The sequence below is a fragment of the Crocodylus siamensis genome, chromosome 1 (assembly GCF_052110815.1).
Source record: "Crocodylus siamensis isolate JL-2025a chromosome 1, ASM5211081v1, whole genome shotgun sequence".
Lineage (NCBI taxonomy): Eukaryota > Metazoa > Chordata > Crocodylia > Crocodylidae > Crocodylus > Crocodylus siamensis.
In genome coordinates, this window is record NC_143395.1 from 55,124,068 (window position 1) to 55,150,852 (window position 26,785).

Consider the following 26,785-nt stretch of genomic DNA (forward strand, 5'->3'; position numbering starts at 1 on the left):
AAGTCTAATACTACGTTCAACCAGGTGTCTCTTAAACTAGTTTCACCCATTTTGAAACTGGTTCTGTTACTGGTTTAAACCAGTTTCTGATCACTTAAATCCACTTATGTGTAACTTCTGTCCCTATTTTTTCAATACATGAATAAATTACAGAGCAAATCCTGCAGCCAGTACTCAGGGTTCAGGAGCAGGATTCAGTCTCCATAAGCATTTTATATTAGCTGTCTAGCATTTTCACATAAACAGTCCTAAGCTTTGATTTCTTTCAAAATAAGTAATACTCCGTGGGTGAATCTACACAATACGCTATCTGCAGTAGCTCATTGCTATGTGTACTACCTGCTAAAACTATCCATGCAGCATCAGGACTGCACAGTAACACTGGTTACTGTGCAGTCATTTAGTACTAACTTAATCAAGTGCTAAATGACTGTGCAGTGACAATGCACCCACTGCAACCTAATTGATTTTTTTGTGAAGGATTCTACATTGATTCTGCTTGGGAAATGCACCTGGAGGAGGAGAGGAGAATTCCTTCTTCCATAGAGCATGCCTCAGTTTTTACAAAAAGATTGATAAGATCGTATGGAATATATTCATAATATGTGAGCCAGCTGCTAATAGAGCCTAATCATTTCTGTATTATCTGCCATTTTATTTGTTTCACATTTCTCTATGTATTCTTGATTTTAAATAACAATTTATATGTGGCAGCTTTTCCCTGCCAACCAATTTATCAGTAACAGGAGGGGAAATCCTAAACAACAAGTTCTAGGAGGTCTGAAGCCCTTCTACTGACATTTTTAGAAGGAATAGGAAAGTGAGTGAACTAGCTAAGATTTTTATCAAGGAGAAAAAGGAAAAGCTTATTTTGCAACTATTTAAAAATGACATTGCAGTTGATGTTCCATTAACAACAGCTGCTGGAAGGACAGCGATAACCCAGATACTGTATGTAGTTCTTGGCTTATAACTGTGGAATAAGAGAGAGGTTGGATGTAAGTGACCTGAAAAAAAATGAAGTTCCTGTTAAGTGAGTGACATAAGGGCTTTAGTTTAATGTTACAGAATCGGGGAGCTTGAAGTTATGTTGCATAGTAATTCCATCAGCTGAATAGCAAGTCCAGCCAGTTTAGAATTTTTTTATTGCAGTATTGTGTCCACTTAATTTCCTACAGGAGTGTTTTTATATGTACCAGTAGCGGATACAGATAAATCTAAAATCTGCAGAAACGTATTTAGAAATAAGAGTTAAAATGTCATACTTGTATATGTATATATGTGTGTGTGTGTATACTGTATGTATGTATAATAACACTAAAAGAAAACTAATTCTGAAGCATAAACATCCAGGATTTAACATAAGCATTACTTTAGTTCCTCATAATCTTATTACTTCAAGTGTGCTTACATGATTGTGATACTATTGTTGATTTGCTTTCAAGTTCATCTGTTTATCTGACCAAACCTTCCATTGTCATATTGTAACCTTTTATTGTAATATATATTGCACAATATTGCTGTCATTGTGGCTTTATTGGGTTCGAGTTCATAAACTCACATACTTTTGGAACAGCTAGATAGATGAATTAATGATAATAAACTTGTTCACTGGCCACCACTGTAATTGGTTCCCAAGAAATATGGAATGGGCATGTGTTTAGTAAGTTATCCTTACCTGCTAGAGCAGAACAAAATAGAGTTGTTTTCAAATAATAATTCTATGCAAAAGAATTTTACAATGTCTTTGCTGCCTGATAATAAATGGAGGTGTGTATAGTTTGGGCCCGATTCTGAATTTGCTGAAGACAATTGGAGTTTTTCCTTTAACTTCCATGTGAATTTCAAAGGCCTCTTACAGTCATTGCAATACTATTTTTTTTTAAACTAACATTGAAAGCACTATGTACCAGTCAACACTGTGATTTGACCTGTTTTTAGGTCTTTGTTTGACAATGTGATTTTCTGTAGGCTACCTCAAATCAACTTTTATCTCCACTTACATGTCTTACACCAGATACATCAGTGTGAAAGCTAAGAGCTTCCATGTTTCTCATGTGGTTGGTGTGATAGGTTAGAGAAACACTCAGTGAAGCAGGCAAACTTTTTCAATCCAACAAATGTCTCTGTACTTAGACTCACACTGTCTTAATTGTGATCTAATATAATTTGTACCTATGTAAAGGTATTTTTTTTTAATGTGACTGGAGTTACGCTGGTATGAAAATAGTATAAGTATGGTCAGTTTTGATCCCAGCAATTTATTGTTGGGAAAAGAATGCATGACCAGATCCACCCCTCTTCTATACCTTCCAGTGTATAGACTGAAATAATTTTTGAAATGTTTCCAAGTGAAATAGGAATTGTTTCAGCAAGAGGTCATACATAGTCTCTGTAGAACCCCCCTCTCCCCTCCTCTGTCTAGTACTTTTCAAGATTTCCACATCTGCATTCAGATCCAAATCTTCTATCAGGGTGCATCACAGGGGGCAGGGGATGTCTCTGGAAGGTGCTTGGGGTTCCCTTGACTGGGATTCCAACTCTCCAGCCTCTTCCACCTCTCTGCACCTGCTGTCATCGGAGCAGAGGTATAGAGCTGACTGGTGCTGAAAAACCAGGCATAGGCATCAACAGTAGGCCTCCAAGTGCTGGAGCAGCCAGGAGCAGGGATTGTGACCCAGCAGCTGCACAGTCTGGTAACCGTCAGTCAGCCTACATGACTGCCAACCCTTCCCCCTCCTCTCTTCCCTCCCTTCCCTCCGCTCCCATGTCTTCTGTGGAAAATATTGAAAATGTTTCAATTGTTACTTTTGCCCCACCCTCAGATACTTAAATGATACTTCTGTAGCTTCTCAATACTTAATCTTTAGTTCTTAACAATAAATTGTGAATGCAGTCTTGCAAGTAAAACATGTTGGCAATGTTCAAGTTAAGAAATCTGACTGAACCAAGTATTTGAAAAAAATATAGAAGATAAGACTGAACCATGAAAAAGAAGGAGAACCAGAAAACTAATATGTGCAGTACATTAAAGGAAAGTAATTGGTTTCAGATGAGGGATTACAAAATCAATATGATCAAAACCCAAATCATATCACAAAACCTATAATAGGATGCTTTACAACTAATTGAAAAGTGTAAACTAAAAAGTCATCTAGTGTTGTACCCATTTCTTTCTTATCTGTATCTTATATATTAGGCTTTTATTCAGCACAATACTTTAGCACAAGTGGCATGTCAGGCATCTGAGTCCCCCTCAGTAGTTTTTAAACTAGCACTTTAACCTGTTAATTCTTTGGATGAAGAGCTTATCTTTTATTGTATGCATTTAAAATAACTAAAAAATATTTTGAGCCATCTAAATAATAATAAAATAGTGCCAGTAATTCTAAACTATGTTCTTATGCAGCTGACACCTGGTCTTTGGGGCTTTATTTTTTAACATTGATCAGATTAATGCATTACTAAAATTGTAATAAGGACCATAGCTGTTTATGCTCTCTATTGGTATAATATTGGTTCTTGAGCATTCAACCAACTGCATTTTATTGTCTGAGTGCTCCCATACCTAGAGTTCCATACCAAAAGCAAAGCAGTAAAATGATGGAACACAATTTTCTTCCAAGGGAGAGTCAAGCTCACTTAGATGAGCCACAATGTCAAGTTTAATTAAAGTCTACACTGACAGTGGAGAGGCTGTACTGGATGAGTAGCTTTCAGATAACAAATGACTGACACACATAAAAACAATAACTAAAATAATTGCTAAGGTTCTGTTTCTTAAACTTGCCTAAAAGAATGTTAGGTATTTATTCAAAGACTTCCCATGGGGTTATATTCTGTAAGATTGAAATGAAAAATCAAATACGGCAGGAAGCTTAATCTACCCCCTGGAGTTTAGATTTACAGCCAAGTTTTGTCTGCATGAAGGAAAGACCATAAAAATGGCATTTAGGATTGTTTGTATTTCCATGTTTTCTTTGCTTAATACTGTGTGATTGCAGGATTCAATAACAATGTAACTTGTTCACTGCAGTAGTTTTGCAATGCTCAATGGCCAAAGTAAAGATGTAAAAATACTTGCTGTGTTCTATATTTAAGTATCTCTCAATCAGTCTCCATGTACATGCAGTTCATGTATTTCAGAGCTCTTCTACCTAATCTAAATCAGCATCTCTCTGTAGCAATTGCACTAGAAAGACAGAGGTGATGTACAGGGTAAAAGGTCAAGCTTATAGAATATGACAACCCTTTCAAGGAGAAATGATTGTCCCTTAGTATTCAACGTGAGCTTTTCTTTGCTTCCTGCAGGGCATCTGCACCACAACCACTGCATTTTTACACTTCTTCTTCTTAGCTTCGTTCTGTTGGGTTTTGACAGAAGCGTGGCAGTCATATATGGCTGTTACTGGAAAAATTAGGACACGGCTTATAAGGAAGCGCTTCTTGTGCCTTGGATGGGGTAAGTCCATAAAAATCATTTAGCTTAAATCATTAGTATTGACTGTTTAATAAAAAGAAAAAATTTGGAACATTGATATTTACTGAAGTAATCATGACTGGTCATTGATAGCACAGTTACTACAAAGAAAGCTAGTACAGAAGACTTGTCATTTTATTGCAATATATAATATTAATGTTGTATTATTGATTTGGCTCAAGTTACAAGCAATGAATTTTCCATTGCTTTTCATGCTGTAACATGTATTTTTAACTTCATTTTTTTAGGCTGTCTGCAAAACAACGTAATTAAAAAAAAAACAACCCTTACTGAATAGCCACAGAATGTCTATGTTATTAGTTCGCTTTAAGCTATGTCAAATAAGCTGGTAACTTAGCAACATCAAAGTGATGCATTTGAGGCTGAAGAGCTCACTCTCCTTTCAGTGCTTCAGAAAACAAATCCAGCAAAAAGATATGAAATTATTAATTACACCAAAAATGTGATTTTAGATTAAGTGGTTGGCTCTGTCATTTCCTACCCAGAGAGAACAGTGGTTATTTAGCCAAGCCTTAATGGAAATTACTGTTTGTTTTCCAGGTTTACCAGCATTAGTGGTGGCTATTTCGATAGGCTTTACCAAGACAAAAGGATATGGAACGCCTCACTAGTAAGTCAGTCTGCAATGACAAAATATGTTTTTAATTAACAAAGCTACCATGCCCATCAGGAGTCATACAGCACAGTCCAAGGGCCTATTGTACATCTATTCATATGCAAAACACCCCTAAAAAGTCAATGAGTGTTGCATTAAATAGATCAGAAAATCAAAACCCAGTATTGGGCTAGTTCTACAAAGTACACTCCAAAGAATATACTGTGTACATTCCTAATAATCCTCCATGTCACCCAGCATCTCTCAGGGGACACTGGGTCTAGATCCACAAAGGAACTTAGACACCTAACTGCTATTATAGGCACCTAAGTCCAACAGCAAGGTCAGTTAGATCCTGTAAACTTCTTCTGAGTTACCATCTAAGCCTGAAGGTACCTAAGTTCCTGCCAGTGAGCCTGCAGACAGTCACTTAAGTCTGGATGCTGCTGGGATGCTCAGGCTCCTAATTCATTCCTAAGCCCAGTGAAATTCTCAGGCTATAAATTCCCTTACCTATCACACCCATGCTTGCCAACCCAATTGGCACTTTGAAAGCACGCCCACTAGATCAGGCTTCTCATAAAAGATATCCAAAAGACTCTTCATGGCAGGCTGGCATGCATGCTTCTTTAGCCAACAGCCTTGAGATTAGGGCTCTTATTGATGAAATGAGAGACCATTTGCAAATCCCCCTCTGCCTGATTTTGAGCAGTAAATTAAATTCAGTCTCCCACCTGCCATTCATTGGCCAGAAAGTAAGAGAAAACAAGGAGGGTAATTCCATATCCTGGAGTGCCATGGCACTCACTTGGGATGTAGATGAACCAGGGTCAGATCTGTTCTCCGGTAAATGTTTAATTATATACATAAAGAGCAATTTCAATTAGAGAGATTGAAATATCTCCCTACACACGTAGGCCAGTAGTGGAAGTGGCTGGGGTATTCTGCTGCATACAGAAGACCTGAGCTCAAGTTCTTGCTCCAAATTAGAAAACTGGACATTTGAATACAGCTCTGTCTCTCTCCTAGGTGGGTTGTTGGGCTATTGGGTTTAATAGTAAGGGCATATATTTCTCTATATCTGTTGTTTCATGGAAAGGGCTGAAGTGCTTTGAATGCCAGTGTTTTAAGGGCAGTGCATAGACCCCCATCCTTCTCCTTGCCATTTCCTACTTGCTAAGTTACATGACTCCTGCTCAGTTTCCTGACTTCTGTGAATCCCATACATAGGTTCCTAAGTCTCCTTATCATATATGTACCTAGGCAGTCTGGATAGATTCCATTGGTCTGCAAGGTACTTGAAAGCTAGGCATTACAACACTCCACATTTCAAAGTCTAAGTTGTTTTATGGCTCTATGACTCTCTTACTTGCAGAATCAAGCCCATTTTTAGTATCACTTGACTTATTCTGCTAAAATTATTCAAGCGTTACAGGCTACTTCAGTCACACATATTCCTTCCTGCTTCCTGCTGGTATGGATGAAAATTTTAAAAGAGAGTGCTGAAATATTAATAGTGAATGGTACATCAGTAATAAGGAGTAAGCCCTGAATGTAAGGGAATGTAAGAATTTTTATGCATGGTAGGTCTTATCCAGAGCAGCAGTCTGAACAAAAATCAGCTGTTCAAATACTTGCAGAACAAAAATACAAAAGGACTTTTCAAATGGGTTTGTGAATAATTTTTTCTAGTACTTCACCAATTCTACTTCTGACCTGACATAGGGAACATTCCTCCACATTATTGGTTTTGGGAGGGCCCAAATAAGACCACTGTGGGCACATCTAAATGTGCCTTAATTAACCTGAATAAACACCAACACAGTTTGCACTGGAGTTTATTGCTTCCAGGTGCAGCATTTACATGTGCATCTGGGACTGCAGCACATTGAGCTGGGACAGCACAACACTGGCTAGCAGGTGGTCTGGGTGGTGAGCCTGGCAGCCCAGAGCTGCTCTGACTCGACTCAACATGCTGAGGAGGGGCTGGCTGGGGCACAAGAGTACTACAACATGGAGCTAGTCCACAGTCAGTCCCTGCACTGTACCACCTTCATGCTCCAGCCAGCCCCAGACACCATCTTCACAGTTGTTGGAGTGCAGGTGAGTACTCCACCGTAAGATAGTACTTGTGTCAGGCAGTAATATCCTACGATGGAATTAATTAGTTTACTACAGCCAAATAGCACTTCACGTGTAGACAGTGTTGCTTTACTGCACAGCTAATTAGTCAACCCTCCAGTAAAGCGCACGTGCAGATGTACCCAACCTCTCCTAGTCTAGCAAGGAGAATTGCTGCTCTGAGGCATTGTAATTACAGTGCATTGGAGCAGACTCAATTAATAGTCTGCTGGACCATAGTAATTAGCACATTCCAGCAGCCTCTGCATCTCATGTATCAGTGTCCTTGTGCTTTAAAATGGCAGTGGGAGCACTTTAACTAAAGCTCATCTGGTGAGCTTTAGTTAAAGCACCCCTGGTACCATTTTGAAGGGTGGAGATGCTAATGCATTAGATGCTGTAGGCACTTTAATTAGAGAGGTTTTTGGAGCCACTCTAATTAAACAACCCTCTCACCCCTACAGCATATGTAAAAATACTCATTGGGTCAATATCATCCTTATTTAACATAGTGGGAACTGAGGAATTGTTCCATTCAGAACCCAGGAAAGATAACTAATACCTGTTTGGCTACAGAAATCGAGCAGGATTGCTCTGTCATCTTTCCTAGATCACAGGAGATATGGCACTATTGTGCATTCTCTAACTACCCTCTGCTAAGGAATCTATAGAAATTGTTTGCCTTTTATTCAGTGGCAACGGTAAAAGCAGCAGAAACAGAACTTATTACCAGTCTTCCTAGTTTCTATCATTTACTTTCCAAGACAAAAAGTAATGAAACAGAACATTGATTCTGCACTCTCATCGCCTATGACCTACTGGTAAGAAAATACCAAGGAGGGGTGGCCAAGAGACACCTCTGATTAGAGAGGATGAAATTGCCATTCTAAAGCCACACCAAACCAGTTTCATTGAGCAGTATACCAGTAGTACACCCAAATTAATGTGCTTGATACACAGTAATTGTGTCTACACAAGACTCTGTATTGCCATAGCAATGAGCTATGGTGACGTAGTATCAGTGGGCATGAACTGTGATGCTGCTGCTACTGCACAGTAGCTCATTGCTACTGCACAGTAGGGTCAGAAATGACCCATGCAGTGCCAGGACTGCACAGTACATGCAGGACCAGGACTGCAGCTTCTGCAGCTCTAGCAGGTAATAAATGACCACACAGTAACAACTGCACAGTCAGACAGGCATGTAGACATGCCCAGCTTCACCTTACTTTGTTCCAAGGGAGCTCAGGTTTCTACCTGAACTTTTCATGTAGCCCTAATTACAAGTAACTTGCATTACATTTACTTCGTATGTATTATTTATGAAAACACCATTATTCCACTAACGCCATTGCTGATGTTTCAGATGCACAGAAGGGACTTCCAAATGATGGGCAGCCCAGCCCTACAGCCCATTTGCATTTCTGGATAACATTTTGCATTACTGGGCATTACAGATAAATTTAGGCATTAAGTTTAATTTTAGGTATGAATAACCACAGTGAAGATGATGCAAGGGTTTCCATTATAGCGGTGATGAGGATGATGCACACTATTCAAAAGATGAATAGGTCAAAGGAGGCATGTCCAGCTTACAACCTGTGAGCCACATTCTGCCTGTGAATGGTTAATTTATGGCCCCTGATCTCCCACCCAGCCACTCCTCTCCCCATTTCTCTGGCTACTGCTGCAGGTCAGGTCTTCAGGCTCTTCCTTCTGCTTCCTGTCACTGCTCCAGAGAGTAGCTCAGTATAGTGCAGGGAGCTCACAGCCAGGGGCTGAGGGTGAGGGCTGGGGCACCTGTGAAGCTCTGTGCGGTATGGGAGATGCCTGCATAGTGTGCAGTCCATGGAGCATGTGGCTCACACTAGCCTAGCCTGTATGATATGCAGCCCCCCTGGTGCCACCTGTGCAGCATGCAGCTCCCTCTAATATAGCCCTTGTGGCTTACCAGCTAAAGTTTATGAACATATGAGCTGGCCTCATGCACTGACCATAGGTACTTTCTACTCCCACTGTGAGATAAACAAAGCAAGGGCACTATAGAACTAGGAAAGAGAAATAAAAATAATTATGAAGCAGAAAAAAAAAGAAAGGAAGCGAAAAATAGGACCAGAGGAAAAAAATGAGAAACAGATAAAATGGTCAAAAAGATGGCAACAATTATGTGGACGGACAAGGCCATTTCCTCTGTAGGAAATGTTTAAAAAGTTGCTAAATTTTAAATTAGCAGTTATAATTGTGCCTTTAAAGAAAGACTATACTATATCTCCTAGTATAGTCTTTCTTTAAAGGCACAATTATAACTGCTAATTTAAAATTTAGCAACTTCTTAAAAGTTATAAAACTTCTCAGACTAAGTGTGGCCAGATTTTTTTCCCTTTACTTTTTCTGTTGACAAAACCCTATTGGCAATGTGGTGTGGTGGAAACCTGAAGAGACTTTTCAGACTACCTTTTTTAGAGCTTCCTAAACTTCCTGCATTCACTTTCATGGCTTTAAGGTCTCAGAGTCACTAAACATGATCCTATTGCACACCATGCAACAGCCAGAGTTGTATTAGTTCTGATATACCTTTTTTTTTTAGCCTGAAAAGATTCATGCATGACTAGGCTTGACATACTGTACATGCTCTAATATGTACGTGATCTAATATGTTTCTAATATGTTGTATTTTGCTGCATTGTTGTGATCCATGGGAATCAACATAAATTCCACGTAGGACCAACACTCCTTAGAAGAAAAATTAGGGACAGTGAATGTTTGACACAGAGACAGGCTATGGAGTTAGACTTCCTTTCATGCTCTCCTTCTGAACCCATGACTCTTGCATTCCTTTCTCCCTGTCACTCAGCTTTAACAAGCTGAAAAGAGGGTACTCTTGGTGCCCACAGTCTGGGTGATTAGGGCACTTTCTAAGAAATGGAAGATGTGGGTTCAATTATTCTCAGCCTGAATGGAGCCTAGAACTGAGGTCTCTTTCTTCCTTCCTAGGCAAGCATTTTAACCAATAAGCAACATGCAGCTCCCACAGATACAGCTGGGATGGGGTGGGGCCCTTGGATACTTGGATGTTGGGCAGGATACAAAAGATGGGTTGGTCTCTTTGCTGCATGCATCATCTCAGTTGCAAACAGTTATTCAGTCGGGTTTTTTCTACATCTGAAAATTAAGAGCCCTTATGAATTTCCCAGGTGTACCTTTCTGGATTGTTTCTGAACATGCATATTTGTCTAAGTCTAGTCACTTCAGGATCTTCCCAAGCTAAAGTGTGAATATATACAGAATCTAGAGATTTTAGAGGTCTTGGGCTGGCTGAACAAGGAATGTATTTAGTAACTTAGTACCTACAAGCCATGTAAGTGCCACTTAGATATCTTAGCAGTATAATCACATCTGGGTTAAAATTCCTGACAAAAAAATTCAAGTACATCCTGTTATGTAAGGACTGACTTTATGAGCAAGGAAGGAAAATAATTTATTTGTAAGAGAGTTCTATTGGGATTTCTATGTGCAATGCTTACAGTTAAGAAGTAGAGCTGGTGAAAAAATTGCAGAAATATTTTCAACACTTTTAGTGAAAACTTTGTGCCAACTTTTCAACTGTTAAGTCATGCCAACATTTTAATTCATAGAGAAACAGAAAAAAAATCAGATTTTTTCCAAACATTTTTAACTGATTTTTTTTTAATAAGAAACTTTGCTAGGGAGAACCCATACAGTGGCATTGAAAATACTAGGATTTTTGTCTTTTTATATACAGTAGTTATTTGCAATTGCTTACTGTTTAAGACTGATTAAATATACCCATATTGTCACCGTTTTAGCATTTCACACTCTAATAAGGTTGGGTTCATGTGGCAAGGCCCAGATATGTTTTATTTACTTTGGGAAATGACTGAATCTCAAAAGTCTTTTTTTCTGTCCTTTTTGCACTCATAATTTCAGCCATAGCAGAATACTAATACTAAGATGGGTCTGTATGTAACTTACTGTTTTTTAAAAGAAATGCAGACAATGAGGGATAGGGAATAGAGAGATCTGTACTGATCATATATTCTGATGCAAGTTTATTTAAGTGCGATATTCAAATACATTATCTGAGTGCATTTCCTTGAATGCTCTTATATGTATGTGCACTCACACATTCAAATAAACATGCATTTTAATGTATAAGCACTGATTTAAAAAAAAACTGCAGCTGCACTTACTTTAGTACGTAGACATTTCTAAAGCTTAGCATGGCGATATGTTATATATTTACGACTCAGTTCTGCAAGATGTCTACATATTTAAAATCCCTTTCTTTTCAAGAGATGCAATAGGCTTGCAACATCAGGTCTTTAATAACACACCAGAAATTCATATATTTTTAAATGCTGTAATAGTTGTGCAACCTTCCAGAGAAGCCAAGTGTAGAAGGTATAGACATGCTTGTTTTCTAAGTGTATATAATATGTAAGACATTATCCCATCATTAATTACCAAATTACATCAATGAAAATGTATAGGGAATTTGTTTTTCTAAATCAGGTTCCGTCAACAATTTCACAGCTATTTGACCTTAGTGAAAGTACTCAGGACCACTCTGACATTTAAAAAATGAACTAAGTAAGTTTCCAAAGAACGTCTTAACAAAGAGATATTAAAACCTCTCTTTTATCATACTCCATTAACTCAAAAACCTACAGGAAAATTCACAAAAGTTTCCAAATATATTTCACTCCGAATAAGCACAAGGCATTTAAGTATAATTACAATGTGTTTTAAAAGTTGTGGAAGCATTACTGTAGGGTTGAATAATAAAAGCTACTTATCAACTGCCCAGAGCATCATTGTATCACCAAAGTAATTTCATTTCTTTTTCTATGCTTATAAATCTCTCCATGAATATATATGCATTATGCCAGAAGAACTGGTACCATATATCCAGCATGTATGTTCTCTTCATATTACTTTCATGGTATAATACTTATTATTAATTTGTATTAGTTCTTTTCTGATGTTCTTTCCAGCTGCTGGCTGTCTCTCGAAGGAGGGTTACTCTATGCTTTTGTTGGACCTGCGGCTGCTGTTGTCTTGGTAAACATAACAATCATTTTCGGTATTTTCATTAGAAATTGTTGAATACACTATCTGAAGTAGAGAGTGGTTAGCTATGCAGCAGATGAAATTTCTTTATAAGCATCTTCAGAACAGTAGTTAAAGATTCCTTCGATGTTTTGAATGCAGTTTTTTTCTCATTCAATTTTATTATGTGCTTTACATCAATAGTGTATCTCTCCGTGTTTCATATGAACATTAAGCATAATGAGAGATGTTTTTGCATACTCTGCACAAATGTCTCTCTGTATACATTTGTATTAGTACATATATATTCATACAAGTTTATGCAGTATGTGTGCTGTACACATTTTAAAGTAATTCTCGGTAGGAGAATTGGCAAAAGTTCATTACTAAAATAAGGACAAACTATGAAATCCTGTTGGGAAAACTCTTATTGATTACTCTCAGGCTGAGATTTTACCCGATGTTGTCATCCATCATAATAACATACTGTTACTCTAGAGGAGCTAGTTACCAGACAGGGGAACTATATGTAAGAATTAAAAAACTATGTTTCATTATATTTAAAGTAGGATATAAGCCAGCATGCTAGAAAATGGTTATGAGTATATCTGAACAAGTATTATTCCACAAAAATATGCCTTCTGCATTTTGTTCCTGATACAGTCAGAAATAAAGCTGCAAAGGTGCTATGCTGATTGCTGACACAAGAAATGTATTACTAGCATTACAGAATTCTCATCCCTATCAGTCACATCCTTTTAACTATTGCCACCACGTAAAAAAATTTGGTTACAGTCTTAATGGCCTTGTGCTGGACACTGTAACACTGTTTTTCAGGGGTGGCAGGAAGAATGGAATTAGAGGTCAGGTCTTCTGGGAGTACTATCCTCAAAGAATAAAATTCACAATAGTTAAAAAATGTTACCTATCACATTTTACAGCTCTGCAATTGTATCTGAGCATCTGACAAATGTTTTTTCCTAAGTATGTTGCTAATAAAGCAAACATTAACATTTCTTTGAAATTTTCCTAAATTCTAAATCTTGCACTGTTGGAAGAATGTTGTAAATGGATCATCTCTGGACTCCTACAAAGGTCTTAGAACAGAAGGTTTTGCTGTACATATTGTATAACAAGGTTTTCTAACAAATCATCTAAATCAGAGATGCCAGAGACTGTCCACAGGCTGGATCCAGCCCATGGAGCCGTATGGTCTGGCCTGTGGGTCCCAGATTGACCATGCATTCAGCATAAAAGTTGGTCGAGGGCACAGGCTGTGTGCAGCACCTGCACCAAACCAGCTCTAAGCGCTGGCTCTGGAGTTGGCATGGATTGGGCCACACCAGAACTAGTACTCAGGGCTGGTCCAGCAGGGTGGGTTGTGAAGTGGTCCATTCAGGCACAGGGCTGGTCCAGCAGGCACAAGGTGTGAGCTGGTCCATTCAGCTCACATCCTGTGCCAACTCCCTGTACTGTATGCAGTGCCCAGACCCAGCCTAGTCCCATGCACCATGTGCAGCGTGCAATGGTTATGCTCTGGAGCTCACACTGTATGTAGGGAATGGGGCATAGGGCCACCACAAGCCATGGGATGCATGCAGTGCCCTGCCAGATCAGCCATATACACTGGCTCTGGCATGAACAGACGGCCTGGGGCACAATCCAGACTGGCCCTGAAGCCAGCACACAGGGCTAGTCTGGTGGGATGCTGCACACCTGGACCTTCTGTACCACGTGTGGCACCCTCAGAGCCAGATCCAGTGCATGCTACACACAGTGCTTGGTCCAGCTGCACATGCTGCGCTTGATACAGCAGGTTGGCATGAGGTTTATGCTGCTTGTAGCACCCCAATGGACTAGCCCGACACACTGGCTTTGGTATGTGGTCCTAATCTGGCCCACAGACCAGCTCAGAGACCTTCATCCAACCCACAGAGCTGGATGAGTTTGGCAGCCCTGATCTAAATCATGAAAGTAAACTGGGGATTTGCATGCACACTTACCTAGATCCATACACTGAGACTAATGCATACACTTTTGAAACATTTAGAAAGTTGATCTTCAGATCCTGTATATTAATCTGGGCCTTTCTTAGATCTGGCTGTATACATGTAAAGTTATCCAGGGACCTTATCAGTTAGCATGTATATTTTACCAAAAAGAGGCAGATATTAATAGATATTAATAATTCTCCTTACCACTAGGAAAGTACTGACTGTGATTCCTCTCCATCCTCTTTTATTAACCTTCAGAGTGACGCAAAGCAAACTTCACTTATAAAGCCCTCATGTCACCTATTCCCAAACAGCCTTGCTCCTCCTCCATCCTTTCCCCTGGCTCTCACATACAGTGATGACTGTAGGTTATCCATATGTTCTGAATATAAATTGGCCTCCTAGTTTTGCTAAACCCTTGCAGCTCATTGACTCTAGCTAAACAAAACTTTCATTTACTGGCTACAAAACTATTCCAAACCCCAAAATGCATCTCTTTGCACGGTTGGCTTGTATCTAACAAATAAAAATAAATAAATACATTTTAAAACTTCATTATTTCTCAAACTATCTTCTCAATAAACCAAAATGTATTAATGTTCTTTTAGGTCTTGTATCAATAGAATTAATCTTTTCTAGGTTTCCTCATTGACAGTTTTCCCTTTTGTTTTAACATAACAGTACCCTTTCACAGGGCCAAATGTAATCTGCAAGTTCCAGGAGACGAAGTACAGAGTTAGACCAGGCTGCCTGACTGTCCGCAGCAATTGTTCATGTTTTCAACCTATCATGCTAAATTCCAGTCTCACAAATAAACTCATCCTCCTGAGCTGTTCTTGTAGTATGTCTCATTTCATGCATAAAAGAAGACATATGTAAAAATCCTCCTGGTTCAATAAAGCTTCTTTTTTTTCACATGCATATGCACTAACCAAGACACTGGTTAATCTGACTCATGAAGAAAACAGGCTTCTCTGAAGCTAAAATATTCACAAAAATGACCACATAACATTGCTGCCATTTACAATAGTATTCATAGTTTCATAATTAGTAGGGTAGGAAGGGACCTGAGCAGATCATCTAGTCCGACCCCCTGCAATGGCAGGAAAGAGTACTGGGGTCAAACGACCCCAGCTAGGTGATTGTCAAGCCTTGTCTTAAAGACCCCCAGGGTAGGAGCCAGCACCACTTCACTTGGAAGTTGGTTCCAGATCCTAGCCGCCCTGACAGTGAAGTAGCACCTCCTGATGTCTAATCTGAATTTACCCTCTGCCAGCTTGTGACCACTATTTCTAGTCACTCCTCATTGTGCTTGGGGAAACAGGGACTCCCCCAAATGCCTGCTGGTCTCTTCTGACTAGTTTGTAACAGGCCACTAGATCCCCCCTCAGCCTTCTCTTGTGGAGGCTGAACAGGTTCAGGTCCCATAGCCTCTCCTCATACGGCCTGCCCTGCTGCCCCTGATCATGTGAGTGGCCCTGCTCCGGAACCTCTCCATGTTGTCCACATCCCTCTTGAAGTGCAGTGCCCAGAACTGGATGCAGTACTCCAGCTGCAGCCTGAACAGTGTTGCTTAGAGGGGGAGGATCACCTCCTTGGACCTGCTTGAGATGCATCTGTGGATGCATGACAAGGTGCGGTTGGCCTTCCTGACTGCATCCCCACACTGCCTGCCCATATTCATCTCGGCATCATTGATGACTCCAAGATCCTTTTCTGCCTCTGCACTGATGAGAAGGGAGTTCCCCAGCCTGTAGGTATGGTGCTGGTTCTTCCTCCCCAGGTGCATCACCTTGCACTTGTCAGTGTTGAATCCCATCCTATTCTCCTCCGCCCACCCCTGTAACCTGTCTAGGTCCGATTGTAGCCTATTCCTCCCATCTAGCATTCCCACATCCCCCCAACATCTTGGTGTCATCGGCAGATTTGAACAGGATGCTTTTTGCCCCCTCGTCCAAGTCACTGATGAAGATGTTGAACAGTGCGGGTCTGAGGACTGAGTCCTGGGGAACCCCCCTGCCTATATCCCTCCAGGTCGAAAATGACCCATCCACCACCACTCTCTGGGTGCAGCCCTCCAGCCAGTTAGTGACCCATTTGACTGTGTAGGTGTCAACACCACAGTCCCCCAGTTTTTTAATGAGAACGGGGTGAGAGACAGTGTTGAAGGCCTTTGTAAAGAAGAAAGACTATGTCCACTGCTACCCCTGCATCCAAGGATTTGGTGACCTGGTCATAGAAGGCCACCAGGTTGGTCTGACAGGACCTGCCTCTAATGAACCCATCTTGGTTGCCCCTAAGCATAATCTCCCCTGCTGGCCCTGAGTGGATGTGTGCTAGAATAATTCTCTCAAAAAGCTTACCCAGGACCAAGGTAAGACTAACTGGCCTATAGTTCCCCGGGTCCTCCTTCCTCCCTTTTTTGAAGATGGGAACCATGTTGGCCCTTTTCCAGTCCTCTGGCACTGCACCATGTCATGGCGCGGGCCTTAGGAGCGGCCGTGAACTCTCCTGGCGCCCCCTACTGTGCCAAGTTAGCATCTAAACATCCTCGTTCTCGCCCGCCACATCTTTGCTGGTAATATTGTTAAAGGGAGGCTGCCTTTTTGTCCCCTTGGACACGGTGTTCTTATTTATCGTGGCCCCTAATGAGCTGTATAGCTTGATCTTTGTTGCACCCAGCCTTATGGGCTATGTGTGGCTCCTACCACCCCTCATACCATGCCCCAAGCCTCCCAGGTGTACTGGATGTTGTTAGGTCTAACTATCATTGTTACACTCGCCCTTCCAATCCCTTGCCCTCTTGGGGGGCTTCTCTCAATGTACTCGCCCTCACGGGGGCTTCTCTCAATGCGCTCACCCTCGCGGGGGCTTCTCTCAATGCGCTCGTACCCACCCCTGCACTGGGGCCTTGCTCGCGTTCGCGCCCATGCCCGCACTGGGGTCTTGCTTGCGCTCACACAATTGGGGCTCAGGCGGCCTCGGCCTTACCTGGTCCCAGACCCCCTTCTCTGGGTCTTGCGCCCCACTGGGGCCTTTCGCCTGCGCCCACACTGGGCTCCTCCCGATATGGCCCACACTGGGGCCGGGGTCGGGACAGCCCAAAAAAATGCAGCGCCACTTTCCGGCGCCAAACTGCTGTGCCCTCTCTGGCACCAGGAACCCTCTCGCTACTGGGGAGTTCCTATGAGGCCTCCTCCAACCCCTACAGCCTCACCCGGTCCTCCAGTTTAACAACAAACAAAACCATCGGCCGTTCGGCCCCAACTCAAACTCAGGCCTTCTGGCCAAAACATAAACCCGAAACCATCATGCTCTTTATCTTTCCCAAATCCCTACCAGGGGCTCCTCTGCCTGGTATCCTCGCTCATAAGGTGCTCAGGCCATCAGGCTCCTCAACTCAGCCTGCTCCCCCAGAGCTCCATCTTCCGCAACTGCCAGAGGGGAACTGCCTGCTTGGCCTCAGCCAAGGCTGTTTATATAGGCCAGGCCCTACCCCCTTCCGGTCAGCTGACCGACTGTGGTTCCCCTGGCAACCAACACCTGTATCTCTTCCTAGGAGCAGGGCACCAAAGTGCCCCTGCGACACACGAGAGCACCACGAGTGCTCATAAAGCCGTGCCAGGGGGTCGCACAATGACCTCAGCTAATTCCCTCTGGGGTGGAGATCATCCGAACCAGTTGATTTAATAACATCCAGTCCCTCCAGAAGTTCCCTGACTAGATCCTCCCTGACCTTTGGCTTAGGTGCGCCTTCCCTGGGGCCTGAGGAGGGCCCAGTGGGGGGGCTGATCTGGTCCCTGAGCAGGAAAACGGAGGCAAAGAAGTCATTAAATCTTTGTGATACATCTTCTATATCACAAAGATCTGTACTGTCTTATTGCTAGGGACCTACCTAAATTGCAGTGAGACAAAGGGATTTTCTCAGGCCACTCAAGGTGCACATAATCCATTTCATGGTCTTTTCACAGTGAGACCCCTCACCGCTGATTGGCTGACGGGTCCCAGCAGCCCTGTCCCTTACCACTGATTGGCCAAGAGACCAATTGCTCATCTTCAGAGTGTAGCATTGCTGCAGTATTGCATCTGGCTTCTTAAAAGTTGATGCTGAAACCCTTCCTCTTTCCTGACTGGTGCCTTCACTAAGTGCATCATTTGCTCAGCCTCTCAGGAACTCTCTCTCAAACCAGGTGTGCTATAGCTTCAGTGATTGCTACACTTAATTTGTATTCCAGTAAGCTTTTATTTTTTGGAGGGTGATTCTGCATAAATATGAGGGCAACGCCATTTTTCGCAGTGATCACAGAAATCCCTTTTTTGCGGTTTCTGCAAAAATCACAAAACAGCTTTTTAAGTAAGTCCTTATGCATCTTATCTGGTTGTTATACAATTCATAATATAGGACCTTTCCTCAGGAGGAATTTAAAGTGTCGGGCCTGATTCTTCTTTTTTTCATTTAATTTTTACACAAGTATAACTTCATCAACTTCAGTGGAGTTATACTAAACCTATACTAGCACTCATGGGAGGTGAATCAGGCCTACAGTTTATGAAAGATATAGGCCTGTAGCTGTGAAGATTCTCCTGATGCTGTTGTTTGCATATCATCTCACTTTCTAGAAGTCAAACCAGGATCCTTTTGTACAACTCATAATCCACAATGGGGAATTGAAGGAGATTTTTAAAAGGTAGTCATAATTTCCACATGGAATTGCATGTGTTCTGTGTAATTGGCAATATTTATTCAAAATGCTAAAGTTCAGAGACATGATTTGTTCTACCACTTTTTAGTAACTGTGGGGGTAGCTGTTTCATCTAGGTCTGTTTTCAAATCTGTTTTCAGGTCTGAGCATATAAAGGAAAATAAAGAAAAAGTAGCTTCAGTTAAAAAAAAAAAAGTAAAAGTATTAATAAAATGCAAATAAAAAAGGCAGAAAGTGTTGGAATATTGGTAAGGTATATAAACCATTTATAGGCAAGGTTCTCAAAAGTCCTAACCAAAGATATTTGCCAGATTCATTTAAAGGCTACATTAAAAATATGGTACATTTTAATAAAGTGCCACAGACAATGGACCAGGGCTTCATGACTGGAAGCCATAAGCAGTACAGTTACACAAAAAAGGAAGTAATCAGGCATATAATAAGGATATTCAGCCTTTAGAACTACATGATTTTTGGTTCAGATCCACAGGACAACACCCAAGGGTACGTCCCAACGACTGCACACATGCCATTTGCAGTGCCAAAAACTCAGTTGAGGTCTTGCAAACTGCATACATACACCCATTTGCCACACTGCTAATTTGCAACGTGACAGGTTTTTTGACACTGGGAGATCCTGGTGTTAAAAAAAGAAAAAACACCACTGAAAAAAGCAGCACAGCGCACACAGCAGCAGCTTGCACTGTCAGAACCCAGGGCCTGGCTGGCCAGAATCCAGTGATACATTTTGGCTCCTACCCACCAGCTTAGCACCACTGCTGCCCTGGGTGACCCCCAGGATCCCAGGTAAGGCTGCTGGGGCCAGCACAGGTAGCGGCCCCAACTTCTCCTACCCCGCTAGGGTTACTTTGTCATGCACCAGAGCACACGTACAGGGGTGTGTCCAGAGACAAATAGCAGTGGCCCATATTTCCCAGGGAAACATGTCCGCAGGAAACATGCACACTCCAGTTTGACCCAAGAGTCTAACTGATTCAGAGAGGCATTGTGCTTCTCTCAGCAACAAATTATGTCATCAGATGCTAAATATCTGAAGAAGCAGGTTGTTATCTACAGAAGGTCATGCATCTGTAAAGTGCTCATTAGTCTCTAAATTGCCATTCTGGCCTACCTTCTGCCTGACTTCAGACTAACACAGCTAACCACCTCAGCTGGCATAAATGATCATAGCTCCATACACTTCAGTAGAGTGACACAATTTTATACCATCTAAGCATCTGGCCCATAAAAAAGAAAAATAAAAGCAAATGTTCCATGAGTGGACCTAGTATATTGAAATAGGGGTACAGATGGTGTGGTGCATCATCACATATAACATAACACATTCCTTTTCAGTTAAAAAGAAATTAGAAGCTTTAATAATAGGGTAGGGCTAGTGCTAGGGCTATATGATTCAGTTTAAGATCAAAGCAAAAAAAACTTTATTGGAATGTGCCTTATTTTTTCTATAGCATATAGTATATGTAAAATCACAATAAAATAAACAAACATAATTCAAAGAAGTTATTTCATGAGTCTTTTAGTCATTATAATTAAATATACATCTTTTTCAGAATTATAAGCATCTTGACAATGCACCCAGTGCTTCACTGGAAGTTATTTCCACTCCCAAGTTAATGTTCACTTGAGTTAACATTTCCATACTAGAGTTAATACTTCTAGGTAGTCTGCAAGGCTGTGAAATAGGAACTACATTACCAGGAGAAGCTAACAGACAGCACAATTGCAGAAGAAAGGAAAGGTTGTTTAGTGGAACCATCAAAACCCGTTAAAAAGGAGAGAGAGTCATTAACAGCTGTGGAATGAAGAGTTTAGAAGGAATCAGGTAGATTAGAGAGCCAGGAAGTCAGTTAATTCCCTCAGCACTGACTGACTAGAAATGTTGATGCCACTGCCAGCCAGTGGGTTTTAAACTTTGGGTGGCCCAGGATTCAAACGGGGATGCAACTGCCCAGCTCCATCCCTGAAACCATCCTACGTAATGGCATTCTGGTGAATGAGAAAAGCAGTGATCAATTCTGAGATTAGGGGAGAAATGGGGAAAAACAATCTGTTTTAGCAAAAGAAAGACATTACATGGACTACCGTGAGCATGACATCTCTTTAAAAAACAGGATTAAAGTCATTCTGGTCCACTGTGCTGCACACAGAATTCAAATTTTTCAAATATTCTACACTTGACCTATATCGCACTCTTAAAATTAAAATTTAAGCAATATTTACAGTCACATCACACTACCTTCTTGCTAGCTGGCACGCATATTTGTGGCTGTATACCAGACATAATTTAGGCTTTAATTAATACAGTTGTTGGTTTATATGTTTGTGTCCCCTATATAAGGATATGCGTGGGAAGCCATGGGTAGCCCTGCCACTTTTAGGACAGAATTTTATTTTACTTAGTGGATAACCTAAATGTGTCTTGAGACTAATTTTGAGTTGCCTGTTACGTAGGACCAAGTCTATTTCGCCTGTTGGACATGTAAGTGCCTTCATTATAGGACTAGAACAGGGGTGGGCAAAATGTGGCCATTCTGTCTGGCCCATGGGGCCCCTAAAAAATTTAGAAAATTAATATTTATCTGCCCTGGGCTGCCTGTCATGTGGCCCTTGATGGCTTGCCAAAACTCAGGAAGTGGCCCTCTGCCCAAAATAATTGCCCACCCCTGGAATAGAATCACCCTCCAGAGATGAGCAGGTATATCCCTATTCTTGTAATGGCAACATTTATACACATAGAGGGGAGGAAATATAATCACTCCTACATTGTGGCTGGGTAACTCTGAGTTAGTCTCAAGCTGCACTTTTGTGGTCCACTTGGCAAAGTAGAATTTTGTCTTTAGTGTATCCTGCGATTAATGTGGTACATAATCTCTGACTAAATTCTTCAGAAGTGTAGCATCCAACCATGTTCCAATTCCATTACCTTGGCCAGTATAAGAGAGGCCATTTTCTGGAATAATGGGCTAGAATATTTTCCCTCGCTGTCACTGAAAGGTCAACTGTTTGTTTCTGTTTGACAGGTCAACATGGTGATTGGCATTTTGGTATTTAATAAACTTGTTTCCAGAGATGGGATCCTAGATAAAAAGCTCAAACACAGAGCGGGGTAAGCAGCAATTGGGATATTTTAAACATATTACAAATGTATCACATATTTTCAATTACAGATATTCACCAAAAATGCATTTGATTGTGCTTTGAACTTTTTTCTCAGCATAATGGTTGTGTCTAACAGATTTCATTCATCTCAAGAGTTGCAGTTACATTATCCTGAGGGAGTGTGACTGAGCAAACTGAAAATAATAAAACACAAGTACAACAGTATTAAGTTAATAAGAATGCGGATTAACCACAAATCTAATAGAGATTTCATGGAAATTTCACACTTTTTTATTCTTGGAATCATTAAAATTGTTTTATAAATGAGTCTTTACAAAAAAAACCAAAATCTTTTTCTTTCCATTTTAATTAATGTGATAGTCAACCTTTTACCTAAGCCACTGAGGTCAATACAATGGCATTGTTGTCATTTTGAGAATTGTCTCTCTGTGGGTATGTATATGAATATGTGTGTGTATCTAACATTGTTACAATAGAATTTGAATGTAAATGAAAACAATATAATACAAAAACATGATTAATAGAAAGTTCTCTACATTTCTATATTCATGATTGCTTTCATTTATACATACATATTCCATACTTCTACATACATATTCAGGATTTTCAAGAATAAAATAGGAAAGGACTGCTGTATGGATCCTATTAAAAGGTAACAATAATATTGCCCTTGACTTGGGTGTGTGATGCTCTCATTTCAAGTTCTGCTTCAGATCAGAGGTCCACTTTAAACAAAAACCTTTCCAAACATTGCCCTGTTTTCTGAATGTATGCAAAAATGTATCTCAGTGTTTCCTCTAATGATATCCTATACAGATTTTTTTTTTTTTTCCACATACTCCAGTGTTCTGTCTACTGGATAATTTGTAGGTGAATTTATCAGTGCTATCAATGATTTGCCTCTTTTTTATATGAATATATCACTACTTTTTCTAAACACTGAACTTGAATAATTTGCTGTAATAGTATCATTCTTGCTGGGTCAAAGAACTGATTAGACAACAATACATATGTGATACTTTGTTGGGATTACATTGCCATTTGATGTTTATTTAAGCTTTAAACCCTTCTATGACTCCTTCCTTTTTCTTTGGTGGTAGGTGAGGGAAGAGGGACCATTCATCCTTTTCTTTTTTCTTGTTGGAAAGTATTACTTTCACAATTCTACCCTTGTCCACAGACTTCTATCTACCTTTCTAGCTTTTACAATATATTCTTTGTGTTCTGATTAAATATGCAATCTTATAAAACCAGCCAAAATGTTTCAGTAATGGTGAGAACTTGATAATCAAGAGCTCAAATTCACATCTGCTTTAACACCTCAAATTCTGATAGCTAGATGGATTTGGCCTTACAAATCTGGGGGCTGGCGTTTGTGTAATACATCAAGGTATAGGGGAGGTCATGTTTAACAACCAAATTTTTTTTTTTTTATTGACTTCACTGCATGTCTTATAAATCTGTTTGCTTGATGGATACATTTCTGATGAACCAAACAGCTTACTTTCTGAAAGTTTGCAGCTCAACAGAAAAAAAACAGTCTGTTGAAAGCTAGATTGGAAAAATCACTAGAAAATATGCTGTCAGAAACAATCCTGACAAAGGACAAGACTAAATGCCCTAACAAAGAAAGAAGCAGTTTGACTTCTATGATATGCTGAGAGGGTGGCTTGACAGCGGCATAGTTTGCTACAATTTGGCAGACCCAGGTTCTTAAGCCATTGTCTGGAGCACTAAAATGTATGTATCATTTGCCCTGTAGTGGGCAAGGAATTCTTAACTCACTACTCAAATATTTCCTGCTATCTGCACTCAGAAAGACAATTGCATTCATCCCAGCAAAGGTCACTCACCCACCCCTGAAGCTCACTGAAGATTTCAGCAGTTGAAGCCATTTAAATAGGGTTGACACATTAACAGAACCACTGATTCTCATCTTGCTGAAGTGTATATGAACTCTGAAGGTAAAAGGAACAGGCCAGATCCTGAGCTGGTATTACCTTGCATATGAGATGAGAAGGGAAGTCGCTGCAATTATGGTGATTTACATCAGATGAGCATCTGTTACCAAAACATCTCTTTATGTGGAAATGTGTTTTCTGAGGAGGCTTTTTTCTAAGTTTAGGAAAACATAATCCATTCTTTTGTAATACAAACACACATTGGTAGTGTACAAAGGACAGCGCTGTCTATAAATCCATTGATACATTTTCTAATGGAGTTTCTAACATCATATGACTGTACTAAGATAAAAACTTAGTTCTTTCTGGCTGACCTGATTAGAGGCCGTGCCTTCAGCTCAGAAAGATCACATGGCTCCACTTTGCCAATTTATCTCAATCCCTTTATTTCTTTTAATTACATATACATAATCAAGATAAAAAGTTCCAAGTGAGATGAAATACTGGGGTATTTTTCCATTGTTAGTTTTCGTCATTATACACAGGATCCCTTTTTCCAGCTGTGTGTAGGTAAAAACCCTTTTCCCTATATTTTCAAAATCCAGTTCTGGTGGCAGGAGAGAAATAGGCTAGGAGTAAAGTATTTTCTTTAATCAGAACTTTAAAAATGTTGCAAAGAAATATTACAAATGTTGAAAACAAGAAGAAAATGTAAATACAGGTTTTGCACTTTAGCTCTTTGACAGGGCTTGAAGCACTATTGTCTGTATGAAATGCTTGAAGCTTAATGCTTGTGTACTGTGTTTTATTAAAATGCAATAACAGGTCACCTTTTTTTTAGTCCCAGATGATATTTATTTTCATCAGATTCCATACATTTCAAACCCTGTATTCAGACCTTACTAAAGCATGACAAAATCCTGCCCTGGGCACTCCAGATTTTAGCCCGCACATTCAAGTCACTAGTACAAGTTCATTTACTTACTAAACAATACCTTAAGCCCATTAAACTAATGACATGAAGGAATTTTGCAAGTTTCTTCCTTTATTAATCCTCAGATAATGTGTATGCCCTGTATTCATTCTCAAGTAAGTCAGCATTGAAACCTCAGATTTGTTAATGGTCTGAATAGAGGGATTTCACTGTGTGTGTCTACACTAGCACGTGCTTATGTTTACCTCAATGTATTGAGCAACTTTGATATCTGGGCATTGGGGCCTTTTTTAACTTAAATGGAAGACATAGAAAGAACCTGCATGAAATTCAGCCCCATAGCATTAACAGTTAACAATAATGTATAATACAATAGAGTTTTGCAACAACCTAGAGCATTCATCCTGAATAAGTCTAATTACTTTTTCTGCATGACATCATATTTAAAAGCTAAATTTCAGTAGCAACTTTTTTTGGTGAAAATTCAATATTTTGTTCTTTTTGTGGGTGTTCTGTTTGTTTGCAGTCAGATGAGTGAGCCTCATAGCGGTTTGACGCTCAAATGTGCCAAGTGTGGAGTAGTTTCAACAACAGCTTTGTCAGCCACCACCGCCAGTAATGCCATGTTAGTCCTAATCATTTACATCTTCTTGTTACAAATCTTATACAGTGCATGTGAGAAAATACTATGATGATGAAAGTTGTGTTTGCTAATACTGTATTAGAGCACTGAACCTATTTAAATAGACCTTTTTTTTTAAATTGGATTCTGAGTTTGTTAAATGAAAATAGGAAATTCTTTAGAACATAAAGTACCAACTCTTATATATTTGTCTGTGGTTTCCAAATTAACTGATAAACTGCTGTCTTTAAATATGTTTTGTTTTAGTAATGGGTTTTTAATATGTCCCCATGTAGCAATATGTAATGTTGTGTTTTTTTTCTCTGTCTCTGAATAGGGCTTCCCTTTGGAGTTCCTGTGTTGTGTTACCTCTTCTGGCTCTGACCTGGATGTCTGCAGTTCTGGCCATGACAGACAAAAGATCAATTTTATTTCAGATACTCTTTGCAGTATTTGATTCCTTGCAAGGCTTTGTTATTGTCATGGTCCACTGCATTCTCCGAAGAGAGGTGAGAAGTAACTTCTTGATTCTCTCAATGCCTATGCTTTTTATTAATTTCTCACTATTTAATGTAGTCTTCAAAAATATGCATTTGTCTAAAGAAGAGAAAGGAAATATTTTTGCAATGAAATTTAAAGAGGGACAAGTGACTAAAACTCTCACACGCAGGTAGTTCCAGATAGGTAGCACAATATATGTAAGAGACTAGCCCTCAAGTGTTGAAATTCAATGAACAGGGACAGATAGTAGGCTGAGATTATATTAGTCTCAGTAGGTCTTGTCTATTGCTAACGTTTATGCTGCTCTGATATTGTGGTTATAGACAAGCCTAAAAACAGAATTCCTTTCCCGAAGGAATAGTGTCTAGAGTTTTGGCAAGTGATGAAAGATGGATTCAAATGTAAAATTGCTTTTCGTTACCCTACCTCAACTTAAATGGGAAAAAAATACTTTTGAAAAAAATGCAGGAAAAAAGGAGTTAGATAGAATGTAGGCGGAAGGATTTGTCTTTCAGCTCAACGTACGTAGGTTCAAATCTTGTTAAGTCACGAATGACAGGAAGAAGTGTGGTTTCAATGTATCTGCTTTAGGATATTTCATCCACATCACTAAACTATACCACATTGTCTGGCACAGTTCCCAGTGATTGGCAGCAGTTACTCAAGGGAGCTCCAGGACTGCAATAACAGGACACTTCA

The 26,785-nt window shown here is 40.1% G+C and overlaps 1 protein-coding gene across 3 annotated transcripts in view; it reads left to right on the forward strand.

Annotated features, from left to right (window-relative positions):
- ADGRB3 (adhesion G protein-coupled receptor B3) overlaps positions 1-26,785 on the forward strand; it is a 706,322-nt gene that overhangs the window by 638,092 nt on the left and 41,445 nt on the right. For 2 of the 3 annotated variants that reach the window (XM_090034594.1, XM_090034587.1), the window contains 6 exons: positions 4,312-4,462; positions 5,042-5,111; positions 12,233-12,299; positions 22,029-22,114; positions 25,490-25,588; positions 25,923-26,094. In XM_090034594.1, the coding sequence (XP_089890720.1) occupies positions 4,312-4,462; positions 5,042-5,111; positions 12,233-12,299; positions 22,029-22,114; positions 25,490-25,588; positions 25,923-26,094 (645 nt within the window). The remainder of the gene's footprint in view (positions 1-4,311; positions 4,463-5,041; positions 5,112-12,232; positions 12,300-22,028; positions 22,115-25,489; positions 25,589-25,922; positions 26,095-26,785) is intronic. The other variant, XM_090034599.1, reaches the window with a different exon arrangement.